The 20,486-nt window shown below is 39.5% G+C and overlaps 3 protein-coding genes across 3 annotated transcripts; all 3 read left to right on the top strand.

Annotated features, from left to right (window-relative positions):
- Positions 1-36: 36 nt before the first annotated feature.
- LOC139767604 (uncharacterized) lies at positions 37-9,926 on the top strand. The gene is made up of 5 exons (XM_071697048.1): positions 37-48; positions 5,505-5,665; positions 6,279-6,442; positions 8,490-8,658; positions 9,734-9,926. Exons 1-5 carry the CDS (start codon positions 37-39, stop codon positions 9,924-9,926), a joined length of 699 nt encoding a protein of 232 aa, XP_071553149.1.
- Positions 9,927-15,253: 5,327 nt separating this feature from the next.
- Positions 15,254-16,854, top strand: Membrin (Golgi SNAP receptor complex member 2). The gene is made up of 2 exons (XM_071697079.1): positions 15,254-15,799; positions 15,871-16,854. Exons 1-2 carry the CDS (start codon positions 15,660-15,662, stop codon positions 16,367-16,369), a joined length of 639 nt encoding a protein of 212 aa, XP_071553180.1. The 5' UTR covers positions 15,254-15,659; the 3' UTR covers positions 16,370-16,854.
- Positions 16,855-17,301: 447 nt separating this feature from the next.
- Positions 17,302-20,465, top strand: LOC139767622 (ESF1 homolog). The gene is made up of 7 exons (XM_071697078.1): positions 17,302-18,151; positions 18,245-18,423; positions 18,622-18,729; positions 18,813-19,013; positions 19,103-19,322; positions 19,403-20,193; positions 20,265-20,465. The coding sequence occupies exons 1-7, from the start codon at positions 17,461-17,463 to the stop codon at positions 20,376-20,378; spliced, it is 2,304 nt and encodes a 767-aa protein (XP_071553179.1). The 5' UTR covers positions 17,302-17,460; the 3' UTR covers positions 20,379-20,465.
- The last annotated feature ends 21 nt before the right edge of the window (positions 20,466-20,486 follow it).

Genomic DNA, 20,486 nt, shown 5'->3' with positions numbered 1-20,486 from the left:
AGGCCGAGGAAGGACTTCTAACTCAAGCTGAAACAAATGTTCCTCACGGTGAGTAAGATACAGATCAAACGTTTCTTCAAAATTGTAATTCAAATTCAACCACCACCGGCCGATTCTCGTAAGATTCGTAAATTTCTGCTCGGACGATTAACTTTGCGAAAAGAAGTAAAAATTTTAGTCTAAATTCATGTAAATTCGAAACAAAGTTTAGATCGATGGACCATTGCATGAATGAGGTTCGGCGGATATAAAATCCACCCCTCGTAGGTAAGAGGGATAGATTTTACAACCGCCTGAAATCTACGCGAACAAGTAGACGAAAGAAGAAAGACTGAAATACTTTTCCCAAAGAAACGATTATTTCATTAAACTTAAAAGGCCAGGTGGTGCTTTGAACGTTTATTATCTAAGGCACAACGTAAATGCATAACGTTTAGCCGCAAGCCGCGGGTTTTTCTCGAGGTATGCGGCTACAAATAAGTTACAGTTTAATCTTGCTTTTTCTACTGACGGTCGAAATTCTTTTCGCTTTACAATGTACAATCCAGTGACTGACAAAAAAAATTGAAGTGTCGAATCAACAATTGATTGAATCAGATTTTAAATAAAACTATTTTAGATATATTTTACTTCATATTTTTCTGATATTAGGTAAATACTTGGTTTCAGGATCAAATCTGCATTTGATATCTGAATTTGCGGAATAAATTAAGATTTGTTTACCTCAATTTTTCGAATATTACTTTATGGTTTATTGTTAGTGTTAAAAACACATTGCATATCTTATATAACTCATTATTTGCTCTTTTTATAAAATATTTTTATAAAATAACGCGGCAAGATATGTATTTGATTGTTACGAGTTAAGTCAAGATTGTTAGTTTGAGATTTGTCGTATCATCAGCCGCAAGAAAGAATTTAAGCCTCGCGGTGACAGTCAGAATAATTTATTCATGAAACAAACCTCCGAAACGCATGTACCGTTATCGAGCACAAGGATAAGTAAACGTACGACTCGATAATGTTCGACTTGTGAGAGGAAACGACGCGACGTTTTGGATGAATCGACGTTACCGTTAGATTCGGCGACTCATCGTGTATGGACCGTATAGATATAGAGAATCTGTTTCTCAAAATAAACGCAAAAACGGAATATCCTCGAACCTTATTGCCCAATTAACTCTGTTAACAACTTCGTTCCTTAATTAAATTTCTCATTAATCATGGAAAAACAAGGAACATAAATATAAATTATATGTAGATATAAATACATGCATAGAGATAAAATAGATATAAATTATTTGTTTTACTAGTAAATTAATAGCATTAAATAATTGAAAAATATATTTTATTAATTATACTTTATTTGGAGAACGGTACAAAGAATTGTTGCAAAAATTATGCAAATTCACCCTGACAAAGAACCGCGAGAAATTTGAACAAATTTTAGTTTCAAAATTAAAATATTTTACTACATTCAATGATTATTCATCAAATTAGTTTAATTTTGACGACGTATAGACAAGAAACAAAACAAATTATAAATTACCGATTTCTGTTGATATAATAATATAATTGATAATATAATTGCTAATGTGCACAGAAGAAGATAATCTATTTTGTGACAAGAGCGTATTTCTGAGATAACAGATTTTACAGATCGTTGTCCTATACGTCGCCGTCGTAAAGATGAGAAAGAGGGAGAAGGCGATTCTAATTTGAGTAGTAACAGTACACTTACGGCCGGCCGAGACGATTACAGAACGACGCCGCGACGTGAGGAATCACTGCCTGTCGAATAATCGTCGTCCCCATCCGAAATCGCCGCCAGCATGGGAGCCGGCGGTGATCCCGATCAGCGCGGGCTCTTCAGGTTCAGGCGATTCCCACGTGCGCGTCGCTCCTCTTCTTTTTACGATCGTCTGTCACGACGCGTTTAAACGACATTTATATATGCTTAAACGTTATTAAACTAAGTGATTTTAAGTGTAATTTGTAATTATTAGCATTATATTAATTGCCTCTGCTTTTTGATAAATTTTCTCAGGACGCAAAGCTGTAATGATCGTTAGGATGTGAATTAATAATCGTGGAACGCTTTTTACACACAAGCATTTCTATATTAATGTGGTAACTATTTATACGTGAAATAGATTATTAATTATACAATATATGTTACATAATTATTTCGTTATGCGGGTAACGAAAATAGAATATATGAAAAGAACGAAAAGTGTTAATAATTTACATTATTAAGTGTATTAAAAAGAGACTACTATTATGTTAAAGAAATGATTTCACATCCGTATTTATCAGCTTTGCAACCCACCGTAAGATATCTCTTTTTTTTCGTATATTCGCTCTTTCGATCGATCATATTGTAAATTAGAACTATGTACTAATTGTATATACACGCCGCGTCTCACCGTGACTCTCGTGCGAAAAAATCGAGGGAGGAACGAGAGATCGTAAAAAGGACCGCGACCGCATCGCGGATCCGAGAACGCGCCGGCAGGCGTGAGAACGCTTTTAATTAACCGCAAGGTCGCAACGGTGGAGTAAGTAACGTTATATACAGCGGGACGTATGAACGTATTGGAACGGAAGACATGGGATCGCGAGAGATCTGGTTAGCTCTTTCTCTCTTCCTGCGATCCTTTTCCGTCGCGCCGACGCGCGAAATGAATCGCGCTACGGGAAGCGCGACGTCGGGACTGTGATTAATCGTAACGTTAATCGAGCACCTATCGCGCCTTTTCCGCGCTTGCAAAAAAGAAACACGGGGCGGTCGCTCGGCTGTTGTTACGCTCCCAGGGCGGATAATGTCAAGAATGCGCGACGGAGCGGAAAGAGCAATCAGGGACTCGAGGGAACTTCGGCGCGTAACGAGAGTAATCATCCTTTGACCGTTGCGCGAATTTATTACGTACAATCATGCCGGGATATTATCTCTCTTTCGGCTTGACTTCGTGTTAACGATATATATATATCTTAAGCGCATCTTCGACATATTGCTCAACCACGCGGCCGTAACGGGCCCAATCGAGATCTCTTTCTAATTTTCTCTCAATATCGTTTTAATCGGACTTAATCCGGAGAGTTTATAAGCTATAACGATTACGCGGTAGACGGGAAAGATCGAGGAGATCAATGCCGGGATCAAGGATTTGTCGAGGTAACAGGTATGTCGAGTGCGAACACGCGCACATGCCCGTCTCTCGACGGTCACGGCCATTGACCAACCTTGGTCGGTATCCGTTAATGATTTCCTTGCTCTCCCATTGTTGACCGTGGCTCGTTATTCAAGCGCCCGTCAAACGTCAATCAAATCGGTTCTCCAAGAAGCAATAATCTTCCCCAAGATTTTTATTAACCGCACTAAAAATTACGATAACTTGAAACACAATGCGAAAATCTGATGATAGAAGACTTTTAAGTAAAGCGCTATTTTTTATTTGTACAAATCACAAATAATTAATTAACAGATATTTTGCTGGAATTGACTAATTCACAACAAAAGAAATATAAAATTCAAAATCCTAAGAAGTTTTACGCTTTCTGAAAGATTGATAGCAATGAGCAAACTTTTATATTTCTTTGATTTTGAGAATTAAATATTTCTTTGTGAAAACAACGATCTAATTAAATATATTTTTTAGTAAAATTAATTATATCTTGTGAATTGATATCTTATAAAGTGTCTTCAATAACTACTATTTTTTTTTTCAAATCTTTGTAATCTTTGTGTCTTTATAATCTGTTTTCTCTTCCACAAGAAGCAGCTCTGTAGAACTGGTCTTCTTAATCGTGCCAGGGTTAATTGAATCTCGTCCGACGTGGACTCGCGTCAACATTGGAAAGCAATCCCGCTTATTATTCCGCGTTGTAACGCGAACGCCGGTACACGTGAAAATTGCAATCAAAATGCAACGTCGTGCGCGCGTCAAGCTTCTTTCCAAACGCGCGATCGCTTTCACTCGTCCTAGAGGCGCATAAGCAGCGCATAACGGATTTTACACGGTCCCACCAACCTACAAACCTCGAACTGCATATAGGAAGTCACGCATCGATTATGCGATCGCTAATCATTATTCCTAATTCGCGCTCTCGCGTCCCGTCGTTCACTCTCTCCTTGTCTCTTTCTCTCTCTCTCTCCCACTCATGTATGTCGCGACTCTCATTGTACCACATACGAGGCGTCGTGACAGGAAAAAAAATAATTCTGACATAATTCTTTTCTTCACGGTGAACTTCACCCGCGAAACGGAAATCCTTTCGACGCGGATTCCGAGAGCGAAATGATGGCGAGCCTCACGAGAACCGCTGATTTCCCGGCGATTATCCGTTACATCAAATTACTCGTGCGTACGGTGTTCATACCGTGAAAGGATTAATTAGAGCGATATACCGCCATAACTGAGAAAATATGACCAAAGCTTAATGGGAATTAGATATATATTTACTTTCTGATAAAATTGCAGCTTTTTTGCACGCGAAGCACGTATATATATAGTATTTTATAGACTATGTAGAAATCAGATATCAGTTACGATCACTATTACACTTCGCAGAAAGATGAATTAATAATAAATAAAAACTTGACTATAAGAGAAGAAGAATTTTTTTAATCGCGTTTTTTAAAAAATTATCTAAATGGACGTTTGTGTGTGTGTGTGTGTGTGTGTGTGTGTGTGTGTGTGTGTGTGTACATCCTTTTGCGTCTGATTTCACAGGAAATACTTATTGTTTTCCCATCTTCAGCATCCACGCTCTGTTGAGAATGAATGGACCGTTTATGAAAATAAACTATCTATTCATTGTAACTCTAGGATTCGCTTTGAAGAGTAAATATCTCGAAAATAACGACTCGCTCAACACAACGGCTTCGATTCAGGAAGCCGTTGCGGAATTTTCTCTCGAGCTGTGAAGTGCGTGCTCACACCTGCGTGTGTCATTTACTCTTGCTCTTGACCTCTTGCGAACTCGGGTTCCAAGACCGCTCGCTCGCTCGCTCGCTCGCTCGCTCACGCGTTCTTTCGTCGCGCTCTGCGCTTCTTATCCAAGCCTACGTATGCTGACGCAGCATGTGTGAGTTCATCGCCAGCGGTATCAATCCTTATTAACAAGAAGATAATATCCTCCCGGCAGGATTTCGCTCGCGGCAAAGCGCTTCTCTCTGCGACTATCACTTTATCTAATGCGGCGTTACGTTGCATTGACGATCTTTTGCTGCAAATGATGCTAGAATATCTACACATAATATCTAGTATAGAATATATCTAAACTATCACTTTAGACGCTGTACGTATAGTTATCCAATGATGATTTGAAATCTGAAGACGAGTGTTCAAGTCATGAAACGTGACTTTTCAGAAGTTAAAATAAGTATAAAAGCTCTCTTATGTCCAAGGAATATTATTAAAGAACATGTCACCTTCAAGACACAACAACTACTTCGACTATCATTCGTTTTTAAAAAATCCATATTCTCTCTTTGTTTTCAGATGTCCAGGTATCTCGGTCTGATACTTATTATCACGGCTTTTACGTATGCATACGGTGCCAGTAAGTGCGAGGGTAATGGTCTAGGTTTAAAATATGTTTGGGGAGACGCACTAACTGATTCCAATGACTGCATAGGACCGAATAACATGCAGTACCCCTCGTAAGTAGTAAAAGATCTATAGATTTTTTCACGCTTAAAATAAGATAAATTGCACACGAAACATTTAATCTAAGAGGCACTTTGAAGAGATGCTGAAATATTTTCTAAGCATTTCTGTTATCTGGTAACTTACATTCTCCGATTGGTAGTTTGAGTACTTTGCAGTTTTCACTGAATAATAAACAATTTTTCATATTATTTGTTTTAAAAAATTCAAATGATTTAAATACTAAGGCAAGATTGAAACAACAAACAATTTATTCAGCAAAAATAAATTTGTTCGCGAAATTTCATGAAATCTAAATCTACGCGAGATCGAAATCTTTATCTCTCTCAAATAATCATAAGATATAATTAAAATATTTTTGTTATAAATATTTCTTGATAAAATACCGATCTACGGTTAAAATTTCATTAGTTGTTTTCCACTTTAATTTGCTCTGTTGATGGGAGAACATATCCGGGATGAATTAAATACACAACGCCAAGAACTATTGGACTGTGTTTTGAGGGGCAGATTATACTCAAACTATCGAGACCGGTAGCATGTAAGAGACGATCTTAATAATAACTAAGCAGAATGCAACGGATGTTATGTGTACCGTTCTCGCAGCGCCGCGATATCGAGGAGCTTTAAGAACCTCTGGGCGGGCAGTAGTCGAACCGCGCGATCGCATCAGCCACGGACGATTGATCCCGAACTGACGAGGCAGGCGCTTTTGCACAACTACAAAGCGGTTCACGGGGATTATTCTATCGCCGGAAGCTCCCGGAAAGGTAAGTCCGCGTTTAACGTGAAACGTATGATATTCTCTTTCGTCTCCAAACCGCGAAAGAGAAAGAGATCGATATCCTCGATTTGGTTCATCTCGTTCCTCCGCTGCACCGCTCGCTATTTTTCACGACCTTATCTAAATGCAGCAGTTAATTATATCGTGACCCAATGGAAGTTGTTTACATTCTTGTTGATCTTCTGTCAACCGGTTTTATATCTGCACGTGCAACTTCGCTTCCTCCTGTTTCGTGTTTCGTGTTGAAGTTTATTTAATTCTGCGCCGAGAGGTATATGAACGAAGGCTAAGAAATAAAATCCACTTTAAGTTTCTGTCAACTTCTGGGTAAATGAATAAATCTCCCCTATCTTAATTGAATAAATTGAGAACGAGTATTAAATCACGATCCACAAAAACAAATGTGTTTTGATTCTACGGTATGTGAAGTATATGAACGGAAGCTTAGAAATGATAAAATCAATAACCACTTTTGCCTCTCTTAACTTCTCGGTGTATATATGAAATAAATCGCTCCTACTTTGATCTAATAGATTGAAATAATTAAATCACTATACCTCATAGCGATATTTCGACGAGCAGATACATTATAAGAAATAGTAAAAACTAATAAGAAAATTGTTTTATTACTTGCTTCAACTTCGAGGAAACGGCTTCCAGGACTTATCGCGAAAAAAAGCCTATTCCGTACTCGCAAACGCGAATTATCCGGGAAGCGCGAGCGCTCTTAACTTGCTTCGGTATTCGCATAAAACGACCCTGTTCCCACGCAGCCGAAGACCTCGAAAAAAAAACCTAGCGGCGCGCACGGCGGGGAACGGCGCTCGGGGCCCCGCGAGCGGGCCCCACGAAAATTGGAACGGCCGGTCGCGAGGTGTGGGTACAGCCGATCGGCGTGCACAGCCGTTTACGATCGCGGCTCACTCGTTGCCCTGCAGCCTTCAGTTATGCGGCTGCCCTGACACGAAAACCCGCTTCTAAACCGACTTCTAATCACTTCGTGGCCGGTCGTCGGAGTTTCTGCGAAATTCGCGCGGCCGAAGAGATGATCCGCGCGGAGTTTTCCGATCGAGGGGGGAGGGGTGAAGGGGGGCCACCGCGTCGTGGTGCTCGATCCTCCCGATAATAGTCGGTCGGTGGCGCACCGATGGGCCAGCAATAAGGCATCGTGTTATCCAGCCAATACAGTTATCGTTCCTTGTGCTCATAACGGGACCTGCCGGCGACCCACTCGTTTCGAGCATATATGCTCGTCTTGAAATGCTCGACGAAGGCCGCTGATTCCGAGAGCGAATCTCGACTTAACGTCAGTTGTTCCCCGACATTACTCTATTTTCAGTAGGTCTCAATCGATAGACTTAATCACTTGATGATTAAATATGAATTGAGCTTGTATAAAGAATTTATATTACAATATGAATATAAAGAATTTATTTTACATTATTACTGTTATTATTCAGGTAACAAGCTGTGAACGTGGTTGTTTGTTATTTGTAAAAAGCATTATCTCTCTCCTCAAATTTAAAATAAGCATTTAAGATAAAAATATACTTAACACTTATAGAAAAAAATTATGTTGACTTCCTCTCTAAAACTTCTACAGAAGAACGAGTTATCTTAGCTAGAAAAAAGTTTGCTACTTGCAATTTTGTCTTTGGCACTGATTTAATCATGGGCAGAAAATTGAACGATGAAACTTTTCGCGTGTTCTGAACATTGGCGTGTTTAATGATGTACATACTTGTAAAGATGCTGTTTTTAATCTTTATAATTCTAATAGAGTCCCGTATGAATCCCGTATTCTTGCGGGACCATCTCGTACTATACCGTATTATAACGTTCTGGAGCTGTCAATAAACCGCAATAACGTTTTATGTCAAGTATACATATTTGCGCATAAATGTCAAATATAAGTATACTCCGGAGAATACGGTGGTCCGCGTCAAGATTATAATACGTATTAGGCTACAATTGTGCGCATCATAACGAGAAAAAATTAAATTCTCACGAGATGATCGCCACTGGGTTTTCAGGCCGTGTGATTTCCGCGAAGGAAAGTTGCGGCTCGCCTGCCAGACTCTGTAAAACAAGGTACAATACCACGGCGCCTATGTACGGCATCAGCCTCACCAGTGGACAACCAGTAACGATCGTACAGAAGTTCCCCGATCTCCTGCAGCAGGTCGTCTTCGAAGTCTGCGAGTGAGTATCGCGACTGAGATTCTCGGAGAATTTGTAATCAACTTTGCAAATTTCCGCGACTTTTTAATTTTTTGCATCAAATTTTTTAGTAAATTTTAAATGAAGCTTATGCTCGTATTTACACTCAAAGTATTTCAGCCTGAAATTAACCGAAAGAAAAACTTTTATAATTTATCTTTTAGAGAGATTGCTAGACAAAGTCTTTTTGTTTTCAATAAAGAATACGTATCTTTGTTAGGCTTGCTCAAAAATTGGAGTAAAGAACATAAAAATTGTAATTTCAATTTCAACCGTATCTAAAATATTTGATTTTTAAGCATTCCAAATGCGCTTTGCTATAATACTCTTTCTGCAGTTAATTTATGCAAATGGGATTCGTGTGAGGTCAATTATTTATCGACACGATATATTGCACGAACTTCTGATCAGTGATTTATAAGAGCAGCGGGACATCGGACATCGGACCATATTGAAATTCACCTGAACCGCCCGCTCGCTGAATTAATTCGTATGTGGCACAGTAGGACGAACTGGTTTACAACTGTGTGTTCGTGATCGACATGCACCTACTTTTGATATCTTTTTTATGCAAAATCCCTCCCCAGATAATTCAAACATAGCTCTGTTAGCATACGGGATCGCTAGCGAATCAATGTTATATGTGCAGTTATTAAATAGTGCAATTAAAATTCTCTCGCAATTATTAGTAGAAATATACGCGAAGAATATACATTTCTCCTATCGGATATGCATCGAAGTATATCTGAGAAACTTATGCAGAAAGATATAAAGTCACGCGAGAAAATAATTTTAAAGAATTTCCTCTTTTTCATTTACGTGTTGCTCGTAAAGAAACATCTCCTAATGACAGATACGAATGTCGTAAACGTACAACTTCAAGCATCTTTGCACACGTCCTGCTGTCTCGCGGTTTACATATTACACACGAAGTTATGTCAGCAATGGCTTACGTATTCGAGCGCTACGGAATCGCCGGCGCAAACGCAACCCATAAACAGCCTCTCGCCCGGTGAACGAACCCAACAGAATCTCTCTCATCGGTCGGTTGTTTCAGATCGAAGGAATGCGACGTGGTTCACGGCGAGTGCACGCAGACCTACGTACCGTACCTGTTTCTGGTGATTCCCCTCGGCCCGGTGACCTTGACCGGCCAGGATTACGTGCTGGTGGAGAGCGGTTGCGTCTGCAAGCCGAGAAATTCGGCTAGCGCGTCCAGCGACACGCCGCCGGCCGTTCCGAGCTTCTAATCGTTCGTCAAGTCCGCAAGTCACAAGCATCTCTGATCGTTCTCTGTTCGGAACGACAGGACTCATTCTAAATACCGCGGCCCTTCTACCAGGACGTCACGGTACAGAGCGATTTCGGGCATTAAAGTCCCCGAATGGCTCGACAATCTCATCGATGCGACGCTAGAGTAATAACTATTTCTTGAAAGAAATCTCTCCGGTAAGAGTGTGTGGATGTACATGAAACGAACTCTGGAGTGAACGGGATGAATCTGTCTTCTACTTCTCTTTTTACCAGAAGACATCGTGCAACTCCACATAATTTGTCGTCTACATTGGTCTCTTAATTTAATCGATTATCAGCTGTTTCACAAACTAGCTAGCTAATAATATCACTATATAAAATGTTTATTATTAATTTGTTCAATATTTTGTTTCATTTATTTATAATTTTTTCTATAAAAGAGCTTTTTCCTATTATATCTTTCTCTTTAATCTTGAAGGTTTTTGAAGATACATTTTGCTCCGGAACTGGAGATGTTTTGTACAATAAAACTAAAACGAATGTTGGCTGATAATAGATTAACGGCCACTGAACAAAGTATATTGAAGATTTCTTGAAAGAAATATTTCTAACGATTGAATTACCCTTCGTCACAAATCGCAGTCCCTTGAGTTATCTCGCATTTGTGACGTTCGGTCAATTTATGGGTCGACGAATTCTCGTCATATTATCACGACGACGAGAATCCGTCGTCTGACACGAACTATACGGAAGATAAGACTGTCGCAGTTGATGGATTTCGTCGACGATAAATATCTCTCTCAACGAATTTACATATCGTCCCCTTTCAAGACACCTGAAATATACTTCTAGGCTGATACTCGGCGGATGAGTCAAGCCAGTCTGCTCATTTATTAGTTACACACGAGCCGTAATATAAAACGTGTTTCTAATCGAAATCTGCTCACGGGTAGCCGGAGTGTAAGGACGATTCGAGCATCATCCTCCTTCCGCTCTCATCCTTCTCTCTTTCTCGTGCCAAAAGCCTCGGCGGGACACATTATTCCGGCCGACAAATGAAAAAGCAAATCGGGGCAGTGGACGGCCGCGCCGTTTCGCGGAATCCGGTCTCGGAATTCGATCGAGTTCACTAGACTCGCCGCCTCCCCGAGCCGGTTTCGAGCAGGTGCAAATGGCGTTTCAGGTGAGCCTGGGTGTCCACCGACAGGAGGAACGTCGTGTCCACAGGCTGACCGGCTCCCTTAAGCGCTAAGTCGTCGTAAAGTTATATCACGCGCGCTATTATATCGCAACATCGGGCAACACGTTTTGCGTTAGAATCGGCCGAGGATCGTCCGACCTGTGCGAAACGGACGCTCGTCGCCGTGTAATTTATCTTTACGACATATCGTACACTTTTAAGAATCATCCTGTCGGCCAGGATTTCCGTGTCGGGGATAATGAACGGCGAAACTCGGATCCACGTTTGTTGTACACGTCGTGCAAAGACAAGGCATAGCGGCGTCGAGATTTTAGATTTTCTAGAGGAAATGTAACTGTTTCTTTAGAGATAATTTACTCCAGAATCTATGTTGTTGTTTGCTGATTAAATTAAGTATCTTTATAACGTTAAATCGTATCTGTAAATCTGTCCAATGTAAAGATTAATCCGAGAATAACATTCTGTTATTTCTGTGTACAACCTTATTTCTACGAATCTTTTCGACGACACGCGAGTCATTAATTAAGATATTATCGCTAGTATAAAAACTAGCTAGTATTGATTAAGATAAATTATCGCTAGTATAAAAACCACCGGACCTATCATACCACAATAACCCCAAGACGTCTATTAAAAATGCTTAAAGGACGTCTGCAAGACTTCCATATCTTCTTTCCGGCGTTTTTCTTTTCCTTTTTAACACTCCCGTAGCGGTAGCAATTATAGTATAATACCGGCAGTAAGCGTTCTCCATTTACTGGGAGTATGTCATCATGACTTCAGCCTGCTGACCCAGAGAGAAAGAGAGAGAGAGAAAGAAAGAAAGAGAGAGAGAGAGAGGGTCAAGATCATCGTACTACTTCCTGCCCCGCTTGTGTTACGCGCGCGAGTCTCCCCCGACGCGAAAGACTATCGCCCCGTTTGCGCTGGGCTCCTCCGAAGAAACCGGACCTCGTAACAAAACCTGCATCGTGACGAACGTATATACGTACGTACGTCGAGAATAGAGCGTACCGTGAATTCCGATGAGTCCCGTAATGTACCGTTATCCGTCGGTTCCGCGGGTCCCCCCCCTCGTCCAGGCATCTCTCGCCTCTCGCCTGCCCGCTCATCATCCCGTCGTAAATGACGACGAGGATGCGCGCAGCAGCCGAAAGTCAGGGTGAGCGAACGGGGGGAGATTGGGCGTTTTACACGAGCGATTCTACACGGGACCTGACCGAGTGTATAAGTCCCGGTCTACAATAGGTGTTTCAAGCTCTAAGCCTTAAGAAATTGTTCAATCACAGTTGAATTTGAGGAGAATAATTGACTGTGATTGGTCAATTTCTTAGGGCTTAGAACTTAAAACATCTATTGTAGACTGTGGAACTAACAGCGAATTCGAAAGTGGTGAGTTTGAAAAAAAAAATCGACGCGTTCCCACGGCGGATTACGCGGGAATGACATAATACGTTAACGTCTAATCGCGTCGTATTCTGAACCGGTTTTTTTTTAAGCTAAATCTCGACGATCGCCCGGCTCGCGTCTAAGAAAAGAACGACAATTTCGAACGTAGATGAAATGTAAGTACGTGCGCAATACAGATGGATACTTCCTCATTTTCCGGTTTGTATTTATAGCCGTATAATACGCATTCATGTATTTATAATTTATTATTAGATTATTACACATTGCAAGCCTCGTAAAAATTTTTTTCCTTTCCTCCTCCGCTTTTTAATTATTACACACTGCTTAATTAATTTTTATTTCATTCTGTGATAATTATTGCTGCATATTAGAGTACTTAAGTTTACGCCTACATTTTCAGAATAAAATTGACTGGCTAATGAGAAGTTAATTTTTACTTAATTCGGATCACTTCTAATTCAAAGATCATCAAAGTTTTTTTGTGACATTTCTTAAGAAAAATCAATTCGAAATTGCTCAAAGAATTGTAAAGATCGTTGACGCGAATTTGAAAGGATATTCCAAATAGTACGCGTTAGTCATCGTGCAACTTGTTACTGGATTATTTCACGTTGTAAATCGTGTTCAGAGTGTATTTCTTCCTTCTTTGTGCTCCTGACTATTATGCGTTCCCTAATGGATTTTCCTGTTTTGTGCAATAACTCGAGTAACAGTGGCAACTATACTACATAACGCGCGATTTGACCGTGATTCGTACGTGATTTATGATACATTAAAGAAACACAGCCGAGCCGCCAACGATCGAGATTCCTGGCGCCGCAGACGCAGGCGGAAAGACGCTCGTGTTCTACCATCCTCTATTTTTAGTACGTAACGGTACCGAAAGAGTTGCATACGTACGCAAATGCGATAACGAGAAATTTTAATACTCCTCTCTACGTGCAAGCGAATACGCGTCTACGAGTCATAAATAAGAAATTTGCATGCGCGAAAATCGGAACGTGCGAACAAATACGTATACGTTCGATGAGAACGCGGAAAGAAACCAATATTTCCATTGTATTTTTATGATTTCTTTATGCGGTTTACTTTAAAGTGATAAATATTAACATTAGTAATTAAATGTTAGTATTATAAATTATTAAATTTTAATTATAATGTTATTATTAAAATTTAATTTAATATAAATATAAGTATTTCTAAAAAATATCACGTTTCTTCATAATAATTAATTCGCATACGAAATATAGAAATTATGCGTTATTATTAATGTTACTTTTAAGAAAAATAATGAACAATATCAATGAGAGTTGATAAATATTCTAAATAACAGTCATGTAGATAAATTATCGAGTGAGCTTCATGGGTAAACTCAACGATAACTGATCGTCGGTAATGTCGGTAATTTTGCGATCGACTTAAATTCAAATACATGCACTAAAAATTCGCGCTTTCGCGCTGCCGACATTTCGCGGATCCCGTCATCGGCGAAACGCTTTGCTCGATACGCGTAGCTCTCCATTCAATAAGTAATCGCAATCTATGCAAGATATTTCATATATGATCATGGAATAGAATCTCGGAGCGCGCCAAACGCGCGAAACCACAAAATGGCGACCCGGCCTCGGCCTGCCGCCGAATATCAAAGAAAATGTAATCGATGACAGTTATATGTTACAGAACGACGACACGTACCTGGCCACGTTGATATCGTAACATACTCCGGAGGACAAAGGTACCGGCGAGAACGCGACGCCGCGACGCGACGTAGCGATTGCACGATTGCCGACGAATATGTTCAATTAACGCGTCACGACGCACTACGACACTCAACTTTCACGACGATCACACGGAGGCACTCACGATAATTCGTCGCGCGTGAATTTCGCTCGCGGATGGCGACGATTCCGAGAGATACCGAGAGATTCGAATGAGCACTGCGCAGATTCCGCGAACCGTTCGCAACGCGTCGCGTCTTCTCGATCCTATGATCTGAATCTATCGGCGAGCGCGAGCGGTACCGCGACTTCCGAGGTACTGGAAAGCGTCCGAATTAAGCGCATAACTTCACGCTACAATTACACCTATTAATTCGTATACGTTCTAGTTGCGCTTAAGAATTCACACTGAATGTATGATAAATATGCATTTAGCTTTCAGGAGGAAAAAATGCGAAGGCGATAAATGCGGAGGGTGCAACCGAAATAAGTATAGAACTTCGCTTATACACAGAAATAAAATTCGAGATATCTCAACGCGCAAATGTCAGAAATAATCGGAAAAATAGTAAATTGCTGCAAAACGTATAATTAACGTAGCTAAATATAAAGCTGTATGATGCATGTGTATGTATGTACATATACCTGGAAAATATATCTTTCGATCCATTTCGATCGGCGAGGAAACAACTTGGAAATACACGCGAGAACGATCCGACCGATCCCGACACTCCCGATACGGATGCAGCTCAAACTTCATACCGAAATCAGCGAGAGCGCGAGGCAGCGGCGGTTGCACAGGATTTTAATTAACGCGACGATGCTTTAACACTCGAATCTCACGACGATCGCACGGAGGCACTCGCGACAATTCCTCGCGCGCGAGTTTCGCCTTCGGATGGCGACGATTCCGAAAAGTTCCGAGAGATACCGAAAGATACCGAGATTCAAATGCGTGATGGGTTTTCGCGAACCCATTGCGGCGCGTTCTACGACTACGATCTGAATTAATCGATAATGCGATATCTCGATTTTCAAGATACCGAAAGCGTTCCGAAGCTACGAGTGCTGCAACGCCGATCGCATATTTAACAATTAAATTCGTTCAAATTGCGTTCAACTCAAGAACTTCCTGCGCTTTAATTATTATACGATACTTAAATATGCATTTAGCTTTCGGCGGGAGAATGCAAACGGCCAATCAGCACGCTCATTGTCGCTCATCGTACTTGGCAATTTACTTAACCTCTTTGTGCCGAAGTGTTTCGACTCTGCAAGTTTCATGTTCTACGGTTACACGTCATTGAATGTTGAATGTCGAATGACAGAATCTCGCGAATTTTTGCTGGAGGTTGTTTGGAGACGGATTATAATAACCAAAATCTCTTTATGAGAACAAAATGGAGACGTTGTACCATCAAACCAACAAATTAATACAAGAAACGCAGCACATTTTCTCGCAGCTCAACAGAAAGTCGTCCGACGCGGATCTGCAGGAGGTGAAGCAGGCTATTGAGGACAAAATCAGTCTAATCAACAGGTAGTTAGAGCCAGAATGAATATCGTTCGCAAATTCCTGCACACGGCTAAATTTACGTGATTCTTCCTCAGCAATTGCGAGCGACTCGACGTACTATGTCTCAAGGGTCCGATGTCGCAGAGGCAGAACAACAAGATGAGAGTGGACCAGCTGAAGTATGACAGTCGTCATCTCAGTGCCGCCTTGAACTCGTGGTGCAACCGCTTGATGCAGCAACAGATGGAGGAGGCGGAGAGAGAGGCCCTACTGGCCAGGAAGTTCACCACTAACGACCACGTGGACATATTCATCGATCACACTGTACAGCACAACAACAGCATGCACAATGCTCTTCATGGCGTAGACGACCTCTTGAACCAGGGCAGCAGTGTCCTGGATAACTTGAGATCTCAGAGAATAACGTTGAAGGGAGCGCATAAACGCTTGATAGACATCGGTAACACCTTGGGTCTTTCCAATACCACTATGAGACTCATAGAGCAACGAGCCAAACAGGATGGATTTATTTTAATCGCTGGTGTGACTTTCACTTGCATAGTCATTCTCTTAGTGGTTGTTTATCTCACTTAGACATTCCAAAGATCGTCAAACGTAATATACCTGCAAAATTAATTGTAGTCATTGCGCGATTTATATACTTGTCAATTTTTCTCAAGATTGTTATTAATGGCCGCGTTCAGGAAACACAACTGTTGAGTGACCGGTCAATGATTTTTTAATATGATTGGTTCTTACCTTTGGTTCTTCTCCGGATCTAAGTGTAAGAACCAATCATAATGAGCGCTCACTCAACAGTTGTGTTTCCTGAACGCGACCAATGCTCATGAGAAAAATCGTAGATTGCAAGCTATTTAGAATCATTTATTGTAAGATTGATATGTAAATATAGAGACACCAAGATGAACACAATTTGTAAAATGTTATTTATATTTTATCCTAAGATATAATACGTTTGTATATTTTATTGTAAACCAGCGTTGATAGTATTTATTGTATATTTGTATTTAATAATGATGTTTAAACAATGTTCTTGAATATTGTAGATATTAATAAAGCTATCCATATTTTTATTGGTAAAAAATATGAAAAAATTCTAGGAATGCCATGTAATAATTATAAACATACAATTTATATATAAATAATATAAATTGATCTGCAAAAATAACTGCATTTTATTAATTCTTATCGTAATTTATTCATTCCTTTTAGCTGCTTCAGATATTTATTGTAAAATTATTCCAGTACAACTCGGTATTTTTCTCATTTCTTTCAGAACTTTCTTTTTGCCAAAACCTGAAAGATGCATCGTGTTAGATAAGTGCAGACCAATACAGGCGCGCAATTAGCAAAACAGAAAAAAAAAACAATTCTATTAATACAAAAATTTCAAAAATAGACACAGATAGCGCTTAGTGTACGCGAATCTAAAATCAAGCATGGAATACTTCTCAATGTCGTTCTTTTTTCTGTGGTGAAAATAACCTAGCTGATCCTTGCCTTGTTTAATCTAACCTGTCTTTAAATGTCGAGGACACGTGTAACATGTGTGACACACAGAATGCAATTTTTCTGTATATAAAACAACGTTTCTGTATATAAAATTTCAAAATTGAAATTATTGCGTCTGTAGCTCAGTACAGTGACGAATAATATCAGCAATAATGGACGAGATGCTGAGAGACGCGCGTTTCGCGCATATCGCGAGGGATCCGAAGTTTCGTCGCATTCCCAAAGCCGAGAGGAAAGTGAAGATCGACCATCGATTTAAGGGCATGTTTAAGGATGAAAAGTTCGCCGTGAAATATACCATTGATAAACGCGGCAGACCCGTCAATCGAACCACCACCGAGGATCTTAGGAAATTTTATGATCTGTCGAGCAGCGAAGACGAGGATGCGTCTGTGCCGTCCACAAGCAAGAAAGACAGTGAGAAAAAGGTGAAGGATATCAAGGAGAAGAGAAAGGACAAGAAGAAGTCAGCGAAGGAAACCGAATCGAAGATCGACTCTGTAAAGGATTCCTCAGACAAAAAGAACGAAAACGAGAAGAGCAAGGATGATTCCCTGTCGAGCAGGGAAGATTTGTCTGGAATAAGAACAGAGGAATCCCCCGACGAGGATGAATCTACTAGTGAAACCTCAGACAGCGAGGATGAATCCGCCCAGAAAGAACTTTCTGAAATAGAACTAGATAAAAATGATGAGCAGCTGCATAAAAAGAAGAAAGATGAAAACGGTAGACTTACAAATGAAATTAAGGAGAAACTAAAGGATCTTACTGTGAATTATGCCAGAGGTGAAGGTGTCCTGTTGACTGATAGTTCTTCGGAAGAAGAATCGTCCGAAGCTAGCGGTAAAATATTATTCGTTATGTCTTATACACATTCTGAGAATTTTTAAATGACTGCGATATGTAAATATGAATCTTTATTTTAATCACATCTAGATGACGAGGAAGAGATTGAACATAAGTGGGGCGAACTGGACAAAGAAGCTGATACGACAGATGAGATCACGTATCGATTAGCTATCTGTAATATGGATTGGGATAGAATACGTGCTGTGGATTTAATGATTTTGTTAAATTCATTCTTGCCCAGCGGTGGACTCATCCATTCAGTTACAGTAATGATGACTAAAATTATAATAATTAATGACATTACATAAAACAAATATATTGATGTATTTCTGTTTTGCAGTTTATATATTTGATTAGAAATGTATTCAATTTACTATAGCAAAAAATTGTTAATAGTATAATTATAATTAATAATAATTATTATACTATAATATGTTGATTTTGAATATATTTACTTATTTTAGATTTATCCATCAGAATTTGGTCTGCAGCGAATGAAGGAAGAAGAGATTAATGGACCAATAGAGCTAAAAGACGAAGCTGTTGGAAGTGAAGACGAAAATGAAGATGACGTATGAAATAATGACTTCCTGTGTTACAGTTTTACAGTGTTTTCTTCTCTCATTAACGATTACATTGATTTCCTTTTTCTTAGAATGAAGAAGGTGCGAAATATCACATGGAAAAGTTGAGGCAGTATCAATTGAATCGATTGAAATATTATTATGCTGTTGCCGAATTTGATTCTGTCGAAACGGCAAACAAAGTATACACGGAATGCGACGGTATCGAATACGAATCAACTGCAACTAGATTAGATCTCAGATTTATACCAGATGATATGACGTTTGATCAGGTATCTCTTAAGATCATAATATACGATATATCAAAATTCTATTGAAGTATTAAGAAGGATATATTTCATACATGAAATGCTTGTTGAAGGAACCTAAAGAAACATGTACTGAGATTCCGGAACCCGTGAAGTATCAACCAAGACAGTTTACAACAACGGCTTTGCAACAAGTTAAAGTCCAGTTAACGTGGGACGAAACAAATCCAGATCGGCAAGAATTTACGCAGAAACTAAATTCGGGAAAAATACAAGATATTGATGAAAATGATCTACAGACATATCTGGCGAGCGGTAGCGAGGATGACTCAGGTATGATATCGTTATATTATTTTATTTTTTTTTGTTATTTTATATATATTAGATCTAAATCTATCGTTTTTGTATTTTAGATACAGAAGAAAAGAAAGATATAACTGAAGAAACCAACGATAATGTAGAATTGGAGGCAAATAATGATCTAATTGGAAAGTACAAATCTTTATTAAAGAATATTGAAGAAGAAGAAGAGGCAAAGAAAAATAAGGATGTCGAGTTAGAATTCTCATGGGGCTTAGGTACCAAAGAAAAGGTTGAAAAATTAGTCAAAGAGAGAATGAAAAATAAGGAAGAACTCACACCTTTTGAGCAATATCTAGAGAAACGCAAAGCGAAAAAGAAAGCTAAGAAAGAAGAAAGGAAGAAGCTTAAAGAAGGAAGTCAGAAAAGCGATTCGGAAGATTCTTTGCCGTCTGATGTAGATATGAATGATAAATATTTCGCGGAAGAATTCAAAAACGGTAAATCCTTACCGCGCAAAAAAGGGAAGGAAGATAACAAAGCTAGTGTCATCGATTCATCGAATGAGGAGGAAGAAAATCAACGTAAAGCCGAATTGGAGTTGCTTTTGATGGATCAAGACGAGGACGGCAAAAAGCACTTCAATATGAAGCAGATCGAAGAAAATGCAACTATGTCGAAATCCAAACGAAAACGTCTCAACAAGAAGAAGAATGTGCAAGAAGAAGCGAAAGAAGATGAATTCGAAGTTAATGTTAAAGATCCAAGATTTGGCGCTTTGTTTACGTCGCATCATTTCAATATCGATCCTGCGGATTCGCATTACAGGAAGACAAAGGGTACGGAAGCTTTAGTAAACGAGAAGTTGAAGAGGAGAGCTGATAACGAAGTACACACAGAAAACGTGAGTAAAAGAACATTTTCGTTAACAGCACTTCATGCATTCTTTCTTTTAATGCGTACCGAAACTTTCAGGACAAGCGATCTAAAAAGCCAAAAACAGACGGAAAGCTACCAACGGAATTACAAGCTCTAGTTAAATCTGTTAAGAAGAAAACACAAAACATCACACAGCCAATAAAAGGATAGGATATTATCTTTGTATTAGTTCTAATATAATTAGTGTTACAAGACTATATTTTATATATTAATAAAGAGACTATGTTTTTCTCTTAAGAGATAAATCTCTTTCATTTT

This window comes from Temnothorax nylanderi, unplaced genomic scaffold (assembly GCF_030848795.1).
Source record: "Temnothorax nylanderi isolate EJ_2023f unplaced genomic scaffold, tnyl_v1.0 TNYL_tig0011_pilon, whole genome shotgun sequence".
Classification (NCBI taxonomy): Eukaryota; Metazoa; Arthropoda; class Insecta; order Hymenoptera; family Formicidae; genus Temnothorax; species Temnothorax nylanderi.
Note: the sequence above shows the minus strand (reverse complement) of the source record. Positions and strands in the feature narration are given on the sequence as shown.

Coding starts and splice junctions, on each gene's coding strand:
- LOC139767604 (XM_071697048.1), top strand. Junction 5,666..6,278: donor AATAACATGCAGTACCCCTC/GTAAGTAGTAAA, acceptor CCGTTCTCGCAG/CGCCGCGATATCGAGGAGCT. Junction 8,659..9,733: donor GTCGTCTTCGAAGTCTGCGA/GTGAGTATCGCG, acceptor CGGTTGTTTCAG/ATCGAAGGAATGCGACGTGG.
- Membrin (XM_071697079.1), top strand. CDS start 15,660: ATGGAGACGTTGTACCATCAAACCAACAAATTAATACAAGAAACGCAG. Junction 15,800..15,870: donor AAAATCAGTCTAATCAACAG/GTAGTTAGAGCC, acceptor ATTCTTCCTCAG/CAATTGCGAGCGACTCGACG.
- LOC139767622 (XM_071697078.1), top strand. CDS start 17,461: ATGGACGAGATGCTGAGAGACGCGCGTTTCGCGCATATCGCGAGGGAT. Junction 18,152..18,244: donor AGAATCGTCCGAAGCTAGCG/GTAAAATATTAT, acceptor AATCACATCTAG/ATGACGAGGAAGAGATTGAA. Junction 20,194..20,264: donor ACGAAGTACACACAGAAAAC/GTGAGTAAAAGA, acceptor CGAAACTTTCAG/GACAAGCGATCTAAAAAGCC.